Source organism: Phaethon aethereus, assembly GCF_964289735.1.
Source record: "Phaethon aethereus genome assembly, chromosome: 11".
NCBI classification, from domain to species: Eukaryota; Metazoa; Chordata; class Aves; order Phaethontiformes; family Phaethontidae; genus Phaethon; species Phaethon aethereus.
Genome location: NC_138587.1, coordinates 903,901 through 916,810, shown reverse-complemented (window position 1 = coordinate 916,810; position 12,910 = coordinate 903,901). Strand labels below are relative to the sequence as shown.

At 53.1% G+C, this 12,910-nt stretch overlaps 1 protein-coding gene across 2 annotated transcripts in view; it reads right to left on the bottom strand.

Moving 5' to 3' along the window:
* The window catches only part of SRGAP3 (SLIT-ROBO Rho GTPase activating protein 3), a gene marked incomplete at its 5' end in the record, with an annotated part of 125,960 nt that extends 123,124 nt beyond the window's left edge, over positions 1-2,836 (bottom strand). For both annotated transcript variants that reach the window (XM_082004421.1, XM_082004422.1), the window contains one exon: positions 2,770-2,836. In XM_082004421.1, the coding sequence (XP_081860547.1) occupies positions 2,770-2,836 (67 nt within the window). The remainder of the gene's footprint in view (positions 1-2,769) is intronic.
* Between the last annotated feature and the right edge of the window lie 10,074 nt (positions 2,837-12,910).

The window sequence follows — 12,910 nt, the reverse complement described above, 5'->3', positions numbered from 1 at the left end:
GCCTATCTTCACCAGGGTAGCAGAGGTTTAGATATGAATAGAATAATGACTAAATCCCTGAAGGAAATAAACAGGGTGTCTGGGATAATGAGGTGGCCTACATGAAATCCCTAGGTCGAGCCAAGAGAGATCAGGCCTTGCAGAAGGGGAGGCAAGTGTTTTTGGTCACTGTCACAGCCCCAGAAGAAGGTTTAGATGATGACAACCCCCTGCCATGTCAGGTTTTGCCGACACCGACGACACGCAGATCTGTTGCGTTTGCACATGCGGTACACGACTAACCAAAGAAAAAACCCCATTCCCTCCGCAGAGCGTCCTCGGCAGCTGGTCCCCCTCCGGTCCCTGCTAACGTGATGACCAGCCACTGACCTTTCACTAAACCTTTCTGCCAAGTTACATTTTTTGGCACTGCTCCTATTTAATGACAAAGCATGGGCTACAACCAAGCTCCGCACGGATTCCTCTGGAGTCGGATGTTTATCCTCCTCCAACAGTTTAGCAACGCGGGAAGGTCAGAGCCACCCTGGTCCCCACAGAGAGGTGACAGCGAGGGTGATGGCTGTCAGGACACAGCCACAAGCACCGGAGCCCCTTCACCTCAGGAGGTCACCCCAAGACCACCTTGGTCCTGTGACGGACCTGACATGCCTCGGGGATGGAGCTGCCACCACCTCAAAGGCAGCGGGCAGGCAGCATGCGCAGACATTGAGGTCTGACTCTTCCCACCTTGCTCCAGCTTCAGGTACAGTTAAACCCTGACCACATCCCAATTAACCTTTATTCAGATGAAAATACAGACCGAGTACCCTAAATCAGAAAAATGGACATTTCTGGAGGTATAACTAGGCACAGGACGGTATCAAGGAAATTATTACTGTCTCATCAGCAAACTCTGTCTGTGTTACAGCTGCCCAGACAAGCAGCCCAAAACGTGATCGCTGTGGTGCAATAAAACACCCTCATGCATAACCCCAGCATTAACTGTCTAACATATGGAAACCATGAGGCTACAGAAGTCGGGCCAAGAATGATCACGGCAAATGAGTATTCCAATTACAAACAACAAGAAGAAAAAATACTGGAGATGTCTGCAGCAAAGCTTTTGGAACAGATCAGACCCAATCCTGCCTCCAGCTACCCCTCTGCAGCCCCCAGCATCCGAAAAGCAGGAACGACCCGGTCCAGGACACCTTTGAGAACATGGAATTGTGGGACAGTCTCTATGAATAAATGCAAATCCCCCCCCGCCCCGTGAAACAGAACAATACCACAGGCTAAAAGAATATTTCATCTGCTTAACTGCAGGGTGCAATAACATCAATTTGCCCAAATTACACACAAGCAGAAAGGTAATTGGCACTGAGCAGAGCATGTTGTGACTGTTACATCACTCTTCAAAGCCAACTACAAAAGACTGAAATGCAAGAAAGTAAACAATGCCACAAAATCAACAGACAGCCCCTTCCCCAAAATCCTTCCATCTGGTATTGCAGTGCAGCATTTAAACAGCTACTTTTTCAAAGCGGTACGCATGAAGGTAAGACACCACCCAGCTGAGCTCAAGATCCAACATGCTAAGGGAACTCTAGAGAAAACAGGAAAGCTGTTTAGTTTGCAGGTTCATGGGTTTATTTGCAGAACAACTATTTTATAGTTTGAATTAACTCTGTCCTAACCAGTAACTTAAACATAACAAAATGGTGAACGTATACCTATATAAAACAAACCACTAAAGGGAGATGGGAGCCAATTTTATATAATAGCATGGGGACTCGAAGGGCACAACATAACAAAAAGTCATTAAGTAAGCAGTTAAGCATCCTCAACCTTGAGGTGGGAAAAGGAATTGTCACCAACTAACAGAATGCGGAACTGTTGCAAGGACGAGTAGATTTAGAAACTGAAGTTATCCAAAAATATCAGTTAATATGGTTTGCTGATACTAAAAATCCTTTCTGTACTAGAGAGATGGCTACACAGACTAGGTCTTCTCTGCCTGACCACACATGCTCTAACATACTCGGTCTTGCACTAGACTGCAGACAGCTGTGATGTTTCAGGGGGCACCAACTGTTCCGTAAGTCTAACCATAATAAAAATTAATTTGGAGCCTGATATCGGATGCTTAGCGGTCTCAACTGATAACCTTTAATTCTATTCTTCACTAATACTCAGAAACGAAGCAGACTGCTTCAAAGGTCTTCATCCTGCCACAGCAGGACAGGCGCAAGAATGGTGACGACCCTTGAAGTGGCTGGGCCTGGCGCACGGCAAAGTTCCTTACATAAGGCCTGCAAGACCGACGTGCCCCCTCCCCACGGAGGCCTGCTCAGAGCTCGCCACAGAAACGCTGAAACAAAACGCATTTGCCCCCGGTTACCGCCGCACCGCGCCCGAACCCGAGAGCATCTCCGCGCCGGCGGGCAGCCCCGGGCCCCCAGCTGCGCGGGCGCGGCCTCGCACCTCCTCCCCCTCGGCGGGAGCCGTCCCGCCAGCGCCGTCTGGGGCCGGCTGGTGGCCGTTAACGGCTGTTAACCGGCCGGGCCGGGGCTCCCGCGGCCGGTACCTCCGCGGAGCCACCGCCGGGGCCGCCCCCCGCCCGGGGCCGCGTCCCGCGGGGCGGGGAAGGCGCGGGGACGCGGGCGCAGCTCCCGCCGCCGGAGCCGGTCCACCAGCCGCGGGGCCCGCTCCCCGCCGCGCCCCACCCCGCCCCGCACACAAAGGCGGGCACCGCCGCCCGCCCCGCAGAGCGGCGGCCCCGCTCCGCACCTTTTACTTGCGCCTCGTAGTCGGCGATGATCTCTTTGTCCTTCTTGAACTTGCCCTGCGATGACATCTTGCGGGAGAGCGCGAGCTCCGCCGGGACGCCCGCACCGCCGCGCCGCGCCGCACCGCACCGCCGCCTCACCCGGCCGCGGCCCCGCCGCCGCCCACGGCTGCCTTCATTGGCGGTGCCGGGAACGCCGTATAGCGCCCGGACCTCGGCGGGAGCCGCGAACCCAGCCGTGCCGAGCCGAGCCGAGCCGAGCCCAGCCCAGCCCAGCCCAGCCGCGCGCTGCCCGCCACCAGCCGAGGCGGGGCCCTGGCGCCGCTCCCGCGCTCAGGTTGCGCGCGGGGCGGGGCGGGGCCGCCGTGAGGGGCGGGGCGGGCGTCCTCGAGCCTCTTCTCCCCCTCCGCCGTCCTGGGAGGGGCCGGCGCGGACACGCGTGGGAAGGGGGGACGCGGGGGGCCCTGGCGCGGGAGGGCGAGGAGGGAGCTGCCGCCCGGCCCGCGCTCAGCCCCGGTGCCGCAGAGCCTGCCCCGGCCGGTGCCCGCCACGCTGCGGCCGTGCGGCTGCCGGGCCCGCGGGGCCAGCGCTACAGCCGGGGCGGCCCAGTCCCAAAGGCCGCGCCGGGAGCTCTCACCCGCGCCTCGCCCGCGAGTCTGCGCGGGCCCAGCGGTTGCCCAGGGCAGAGCTCGCGGCCGAAGGGCCCCAGCCCCGGCGCGGCTCCCGAGGCGAGGTGCCGGGCGCTACCGGCTGCGCGACGGGGGGAGTTGGCAGCCGAGGGACGCGGGCGATGCGCCGCTGCGGGGCCGGGCTCTAGGGCCCCCGCGTGCCCCCGCGCCGCGCCGCCCCACGCGGCTCCCACTCGCCCTGTAAGGGCACGTCCCATCCACACGCGCGGGCCAAAAATCCGGCCGCCGTGGACTTACCATCGTAAACGCAATACTAAACTCGGGGCCGCGGCATGGGGGAGGCTTACGGCGCCTCTAACCCCGTGGCTTTTCGGGCGCCATCTTTCCCCCCACTGGCGGGGGAAAGCTCTGGGCCCCAGAACGCGGCAAACCCATTGTTCAGAGCAGCAAACAGAAGTTTGCTTGTGCTTTTCCAGCCCCGGGAGCAGGCCCAGCACGCACGCAAAAGGCCATTTTGAGGAGAGAAAGTCATGCTTTGGGTAATCCTCACAGAGCATTACCTCATGGTGCGTCTGTAGGCTGGCTTGTGAAGGCAGCAGCTTGTCCCTTCTGTTGTCCATCATTACATTAACACTGGCCCTGGCTCCTTGGTCATTCACTAAAATACATGTGTTTTAGGAAAATCGTGTTTGGAAAACATGAGAAAACCCCTTCTGCAAACTAAGGGTCTGACCCTAACGAGTTCTCCAATTTCATCCAGAAGCTGTTCTCAGAGAGGGGCTGCACCTGAATACATTTGTAGTTGTTTGTTACCAATTAGGAAAAAAAGAAGAAAGAAATGCATTCTAGCAGAAGTAGCTATGCTATTTAAGGCTCTTTTCCAGGGGTTTTCTGCTTGAGTAAGAAAGAGTAGTTGGGACCCAGTGTCATGAAAAAACCCACGCACTTCAGTCAGCAGTGGGTTTTCGAAGCGGCACGTACTTGTTCTTGCGCTGACAATGCCAGTGCATCCTGCCACTCGGGAAGCCAGACCCACTGTATGGTTTCTCTGTCCAGCCCCAGCTCCACTCCGACTACTGCTCTGCACAATGAATCCTTTTGTTGGGATCTTGTGTGGAGTGAATTCGGGGAGATTTGATGATTCACAGTTATTCTGCCAGCTTACAAAAAATAAACTAAGCCTGTTAAACAAATTATTTACCTAGCCCTAGCAGGCAACACAGAAGAGCATTCTGCATTTCCAGCAGCCATAAGAAGACCCGGAGAGGAGGGAGACAAAGAAAGCACTGCTGAGGGAAGCGGCAGCCTCTGCAGAGCGCCCAGGCTCAGCTGCAGGGCTGAGCAGCCATCACTCCCCGACTCCTGCGAGGGCTGAGGAGCTCGGAGCCTTTTGCAGAGGGAGGACAGCAAGCTGCGTTAGACACTGGGCACACGGAGAGGTGGAGCACAGGGACCACAGGGTAGGAAAGGGCACTGGAACGGTGGCTATGAGCGTGGGTCAACTCTTTTGTCGGAGGCAGAAGCAGCTGGGGAGCTAGTTACGTTCTCTAGGAGTAGTTGCGCTGCATGGATGAAGCGGGGTGATGCACTGCCCCAGCAGCCCAGGGTTTGAGGAGCAATCCTCTCCGGGAGGTGAGCTAGCAGGGACAGCAGTGATCAAGCCATGAAGTGACAGGGACACAGAAAAGTGATCCGGTGGAGCTGGTCCGTGGGATTCACTTTGCGCCAGCGTGCAGACCCAGAGAGCAAGCAGGGTCCCCGAAGCAGCGGCTGCAGAAGTAGCGAGGTGAGCTGGGAGGAGCAGGGTGCAGGGCAGCCCCGGTAAAAGCAGCGGTGCGGTCTGCGAACGCCCCGATCCGATGGAGCCAGGCACAGATGAACGGGAGAAGTCAAGTGGGGAGAAAGGGTAAGAACGAAAGATCTGGCAGGGGGACGGCTGGGCGCAGCCAGCACAACAGAGGCAGGAGGAAACAAGTGGAGAAAGAAAGAGGCTGCGAGTAATCCTGGGGGTGAGCTGAAAGGATGCAGGAGAGACCTGGGTGCAGGACCTGCTTCCCTGGTCTCGGCAAGGAAGGTGGGGTGGGACTGAGGAAACATCAGCAAAGGAGTGTTGACACCTCAGTTAAGGACAGCTAGGAGGTCTGGAATTAAAAACAGCAATTGCTGAAGTGAGATAAAAGAAAAAGGGGGAGAGGGGAGCTATGAATTTGGGATGGGGAAGCCAGGAACTTGTGCCCACTCTGTGCCCAGAGATGTGCCCATCCACCCTCTGTAAACCACCAGCAGCGCGGGGAGCACGCTGGCCCTGCTGCGCTCTGGTTTTGTTTGCATCGCTCACTGATCTCCTTAACATTTTGTGATAAAATATCTTTGAAACACACTTTAGCTTGGTCTGAGCAGTTTCACAGTGCTGAGAACAGTCAGATGGGACAAATGAGCTGGCCGGCAGTACGGCACATTATCATTTAGTAGAACAGACCCACAGGGATGGCTGATGCAGAAGTCGGGCAAGAACGAGTCCGAATGCTGTGTGCATGGAGGTGGCTGGAAGACAAACTTCTCTTCAAAATTTTGTTTTGGTTGAGTGAGGAATTTTTGGTGGTGGGCGATATAACAGCTGACATGGGGAAATGGAAGAGAGATCTACCAAGCTCCTAGCAGCTGTGATAAAGGAAAACAGAAAAATAGTACAGATTTGTACAGAATGAGAACATGGCAAGATATTTTGTGGGGAAGGATTCTGTCCAGAAAACCAGATGTGTAACAGACCTTAAGAGAGGAGCTGGTTGAGCAAGGCTAGGAGCTGATTCCAGGGTGTTTGGGTGCAGGCATGAAAACAAGAAAACAGTAGGACACTCCAACTGAAGAAAGGAGAAAATGAGAGTGTCTTGGGCGCTTTACTGGCCATAATAAATCACCTACCAAACAAACGGTTCAGGAGATAAACCTCATCCTGCTACAGAGAATCCGCACAATCCTCTCCATTGATGTGCTGCTCCTCTGCACCATTCATGCTAAATGTTTATCTGATGCTCCAAAAGAATGAGTTTGGTAGTAAATCTTGCTCTACATAAAAACACATTTTTTGGCAGAACTACTCTAGTGGGAAAGAAGAAGAATAACAAGCGTTCTGCCAGCCAAGTGACAGTCCTGCAGCTGTCGGGCTCAGTGGGACCCGAAAGCGATGCTGCTGGCAACGCTCCACTCCCGGCCCGTGCCCCGCACGCACGTCAGGGCAGAGGGATGCCCCAATGCTGTCCACGCACCAGCAGAAACTGGTCCAGGAATCCGGGAAGGGGCTGGGATGCCGTGTGTGAGCCCCTGGGGTTAGGCTCGCGGGGAAAAGAGCGCCCGGGGCTGTACTTGGAGCGGAGCTGGAGAGGGGATGCCAAGGGGAGCTGAGCGCTGTCAAAGAATGATCCTCCAGGAATGTTAGGTCTCTGGAGAGGGTGCTGCTGGGACATGGAAAGATCTGTCGTATACAGCTACGGTATATAATTTCCCACAGCAAGTAAAGCTAACTTACATAATAATTACATGCCTGTAAAGTACAGGGATAACGATGTTGTGTTCCTTTGCAGCAGGGACCAATATGGTTGGGACCTTATAGTTCGGAGCTTGCTCTCTGCAAAAAAAAGAAAAAAAAAAAAAACCAAACAGAAAAAGAGAAGCACGGGCCATTTTATAATAGATTAATCCCAGCAGCAGTTACTTCTCCTGGTAGCATTCACAGGTATTAGGAGAGCAAGTACCAAATTTTTCTAATAACAAGCTATGTCATAGGACAGATTTTGATTTTCTTGCCAGATCAGTTCAAACGTGTGGCTGCCTCTGAGGTCAAAGCTGAATGGTCTGCAATACAGTGCTGAAAGGAAAAAACCCAAACAATCACGAAATTATATAATAGCGTCAGGATTTTCTGCTATTCAGATATCACTAAGAATAAAGAAGTGGTGATGTCTGAAGAAAAATAATCCAATCACGAATTAATGATCTTTAATAAGTACCAACATATAAGATCATTTGTGGAATTTCTACTTAAAGCAGCTTTTTAAAAGGAAGGATTACATTATAATTCATTTTCTGACACTTTCAACACTTTCACAATTCAAAAGAATTTTTAAATGAAGAATGGGATGGGATTTAATCACAATAAATACTCTAAGCTTGAGGTATAGAGAAACCAACAGTAACTATGGCAACGCGGTCACTCCAGTAAGGCTAATGCAGATTATTTCCAGGGCAGTAGCCTTGTGTGTGCTCAGGAAGCAGAGGTAATGTTTGCTTAAAGCAATTCCTAAATGAAGGAAAATTCTTTAGGCAGAAGCTGTCTTGGACTCTTTGTTTGCAGCTTCAGACTATGTTTCATGATATGCTTAACATCTACACAGCTGCCTTGGAAGAGTAGGCAAATCCTGTTTCCAGAGAGAAACACGCACACCATTGCCCTAAGTTGGGCAGAACTGCTGCTCATACCCGCTCTCGCATTAGCGAGGCTTCGGAGGGCTCGGCTGGCGAGGGGCTGGGTGGGTGTGCCAAGCCTCCACTGATACCGACATTGAGCTATTTGTTAAAACCCCTACAACATTATGCAAGTATTAACAGCTTTTTAACAGCAATTAACATTGCCGCCAGTTACCTGTCTCAGAGTAAGGCAGCTCGTGCTACATGACCCCAAATCTTCCTTGTTCTTTTTGCCACCTTGAGATCTTCGAAAGGCAGGACTCGCTATGCCATACCTTGGTTTGACGGAGTTGGGAAGGGGGAGGACACTTACCTCTGATGTGTTTTTGCAGGATCCTTTGCAACCTATCTGGGAAGTTGCCGTAGACCCAGGTTGGTGATAGCAACTCTTCCAGTCCAGGCTCAGGAGTCGCCAGGAGATGTGGGCTCCTCCTGGGGCTCGCGTGACCTGCAGCAAACCTCTGAGAGCAGCTGGACACGGAGACGCTGCTCACGCATGAGAGTGCTCACCTTCAGTGGGATCATCTCTGGAATAAAATCTATGAAATAGGAACTAGGGAACCAGAATCCAGCCCTGATGGCTCGTCTGCTCTGTGGATATTGCCGGGCGCTAGTATAGCTGGACTGCTGGAAAAAGACTCCTTATATACATTTCCAGACGTAGGAATAAACTGGTTGGAGACATGTAATATGGAAGCTGTTTGCACACACCACATCACTGTTGTTTTTTTGAGCCTTACATACTCTCCTGCCAGCAAAGTGCTGTCATCTTGTCGTATTAACAAGTAAGAGAAGTAGTTCTCCCTCTGTGCCCTGTTTATCTGCGAGAAGTGCCATTGTAACTCGGCACTGACATAGCTATATCGATGTATCCTGCTTTTGCACTCAAAATAACTGCATCCAAAGACAAATCTTGATTTCTGTATGCCTTAGGTTTTTCCATGTGAAAACTCTGGGAGGCTGCCAGACATTCTTGAGCCATTTGAGATGCTCAGATGAAAAATGTGTTGCATTTCTCTAGGATGGTACTGGTATGGTTCCTTCACTAGATACAGAGCTGAAAGAACAAACTAGGGAGCGGGTCGAGGAAAAAGCAGCCCCATTTCTGCCCATGTTTCATATTGCAACTGCAGCAGGATCTTGATATCCTGCCTGCTGCACTCAGGACCTGCATCACTGACTAACAGGCATAACCTGCAGATCCCTTCGCTTCCCCCTTCCCACCAGGACACTGGCAATAGCCCCTCCCAGCAGCTCCACAGTAACCAGCAAAATAGTCAAAACCTGTCTGGGTGACGGTAGCTGCTTCAGTACCATCCTTGAGGGGCAGAGCACACGTCAAACAGCACAGGAGAGAGCAGTGTCCGTGGGGCCATGGGCAAAGAACAGCTGCAGTTGTAAGAGGGAAAAAAGGGAACCAGAAGCTATTGCTGTCACTTCCATCTATGGCCTTTCTTACGCTACGCAGGTTTCCCAGTGCAGATCTACAGGGATAAGGTGGGCTGACCCAGGCTCCCTCCTTCAGCTGCGCTGGGAGCGATGCTCAGCACAAGCTGCGGTGGAAAAGCTGGTGGCAGAGACCTGTCTGTGCTGGCGTTCTCCGTGTGTCCTACAACGATGGCCTTGAGCCGACACAGCAGCGTTGGGCACCCTTCAGAAAAGTGATCTGCTGCGGACAGTACCAAACAAGACTTGATGCAGAAAATTTACTACAAGCAGTTTCCACCATCTATTCTCCAGGTTGTCTGTGGGTTGCCTTCACTAATGTCCACTGGTAACAAGCCTATTTTTACTGGGAACTCTCAGCAAAGAGGGTTCCTTTGACACCCAGACAGTTTGTGGAGTAGGATATAATTTGGGAGCCAGCATGGTTTTTTTCAGGTAAAGCATCCCAGAAGTTTGGGGTTGTATTTGTATTTGTATTTTTATTTGGGCTTCCAACAGCTCAGTTGTAAGTAGAAGGACATCTTCAAAAAATATGAGTGTAGTGTCTTTGAAGACATTAATATTCAGAGAAGAAAAAGAGCGCTCTAAAAATATCATCCCATCTGGATACCTGTCTCTTTCACTGTTACCATTTTTAAGCCTCTGTAGTAATGGCAGCATTCAGCGTCAATAATTCAAGTCTCTGTAAGAGGTGGGAATATTTACTTGTGACAAAAAGTGTGAGGTATTATAATAAACAACTTGGCAACAGCAATTCTTCCCAGTAGCTATAATTCTCCCGTAAACGACATTTGAGTCACAACCTGTTCAGCCTTTGGCGTAAGCGTGCGAGGCCAGAGTCGCTGCAGCAGTTGCGAAAGGTCTCTTGCTAACGGTTTCCTGCTGAAGGTCTGTTACGTCTTATTTTCCTGGGGAGATCGCCACGACCGTGCCGACAAAGCTGCGCTTCCCTTCGCTGCGATCTGCAGTTGTGCCGGTGCCCGCACAGCTGCTGCGTTGGGGAGAGGGCACCCAGCGCCCGCTCCGACGGCCCGGCGCGCAGGGACTCGGGAGGTGGCGGAGGGTGGCTGAAGACGCCCTTCTTCTTCGTCATGGGAGCCTCCAAACCGACCCACACCCCTCCTCTCCGAGCGGAATATTCACGGCTCTCCCTGCAAAAGGTGAGAGAGTTCCAGGCTCATTAGGAAGGCCATCACCTGCGCAACGCTGCCATTTGCATACTAATATCCAAGGTGTGCATTCAAATCCACGTGGCTGCCCAAGTCCTCTCCGTAGGACGGGTTGGGGTCCTTCGCCCCGTACCATCTAAGCCCACAAGTAAGTGCTTTTGCAAGCAGCTTTCGGGGAAACGCCACAGGAACCATGTTTCTGGTTCACTCTGTTGCTCTACTTCCTTAGGTTTAATCTCGTACCAAAACCACGGAGGCCCCGAGTTCTGCTTGGGCTAGTCCCTCCCGTACGCGCCGTGCTGAACCTGAGGCCGTTGTTTATACTCCCGCTAATTAAGAGCAAAGCTAAATACGTTACGCTTCATGTGCGACAGTCACCCCCCTTTCCCCGCGAGTCGCCGTTCCCCCGTCTCCATTTTCGCCCACCCTCTCCCTCCCCAGGGCCAGGACTCCCCAGCTGCGCTCCCAGCAGCAGCAGCTCGACCGCGCAGGGCGGTCCCGCCCGTCACCGTCCCCTCGCCTGCCTGCAGGGCCATGGCAGCTTCCACCGCGGGGCAGGGCTGTGCCACTGCCAGCCCGGCTGCCCGTGGGCTTCCAGGCTTCGGTGCAATCCTGTATAATTTGGCGCCGTTGACTCTGCAGTTTGGGTGTGCTCGGCCTGTGCGTTGCTCCCACGGTGCGGTTCCCCTCCGGTTTCCTGCTCCCAGCAGTCCATCAGCGCTTCGGCAGCCATGCACGCTTCGTGTCCTCTAAGACTGGCTTCGCCGGCCTTTCTTCCCCTGCACCCGTTTGCCACAGCGATGAGCAGCGCCGACCCCGGCCAGAGCCGCGCCGGGCGCGCGCGAGGGACGGTCGAACGCCGGGCGGCGGAGCGTTCGCTCCAGAGGTTCGGCTGTAGCCGTCCGCGGGCCACGAAGGGGCCGGTTCTGCCAGGGACTGTGGGGTGGTTTGTCAGTGGTGCTCGGCCCTAATGCGGTGCTTCTGCGGGTGCAAAGCGAGCCCGGAGGTGCAGAGCCAGGGGCCTTCTCACGGCCTGCCCTGCGAGAAACACGGCTTGTGGGGCCGGGAAACAGGAACTGAACTGCAGTATTCCTTTAAAAACAATTCTTACATTCCTAAATTCAGATGAGCTCTGTTACAGCCATGTAGAACGTACATTTCTGATCTACGCCGTCGGCATAAATTGGACTTTGACAAAACTGAACTTGCCAAGAACTTTCTTGCTTTCTAAAGAATATTAAGGCTTTGGAGATTTTGGCACAGAATATGAGTTGTGGCTTAAGATACGTGATGTCCGCATGCAAAAGAAATAAAGCCAAGAAATCTAAAGTTTATAATCACCTGCTGCATTTCAAGAAGTTAATTTGATCTAATTGGTTTCTAAGGGGGAGGAGGGAAAAGCAACGCAGGAATTCACAGGAAAGCGTGATTTCTATCTGAAATCTAACGCAATTAGCGGAGCAGCAGTCAGTTACTGACGGCAAAAAAGGCGGCAAATCAAGAGTCAATTGAGTTGCAGCAAAATTTAATACCTTGCTGTCATCCTTGTTCTTAGTAGAGAGTTGCTGTAGCAACAGACCAAAAAAAGAACTCGCCCTGGAGGAGGAGCTTGCTGCTCTTTCAACAACGTCTTTTTATCATCGCTGAATTACTCTTTACGAACAACCAACCACATCCAGCAGTATCAATGACTGCAGATACAAGGCCGGATCCTGCAGATATTAAGCCTATCACGCAGAGAACTGTGTTTTCTGCTTTTCTCTGTAGGTTGTACGATGGCGATTTTCGTTTCTAGGATCAAGCCCGTTTTTACCGCATGCGAGATGCAGCACTTCCTCGATCCGTTTACATCACCCGCGCCTCTGCACCTTGCAGATCAGGACTGCTCGTGACTACGCATCCTAGAAATAAGAAACAGCTTTTCCCACCACTTTTTTTCCAGGTGATGTAGACGACACAGTCGCTCATGAGGACGGGGCACGGGGAAGCAGGCCACAGCAGCTTCGGGGCTCGTTCCGCACGGCAGACCTTCCAGAGCCGTGCGCGCCGGGTCCAACCGAAGCCAAAGAAATGCTCCAGCGTGTCAGTGGGTGTCGGGCACCGACTTGCTCTCTGACTTTTGGGTCACTGCTATTTATCGTTTGCAATTACTTGAGTCACGCACGATCTCTGTTTCTCCATCTGCAATACAAAAGCCACTAATCGCATTTTTAGGCACTTTGGGTCCAGAACCCGTAAGCGCAGGATGGCCGAAGCCCGGACCTGCTCCAGGCGCGGTCGGAGGGCAGTCCCGGGGAGCTCTGCCTGGGGTGCCCCGTCACCGCCCCCCGCAGCCCAGCGGGACCAGCACCCTCCCAGCCTGGGCTCGATGGCCCCAACGTCGCCGCGACGAAACAGTCGCTGCATTTTGCAGCACGTCTGCCTTCCGTGACGCT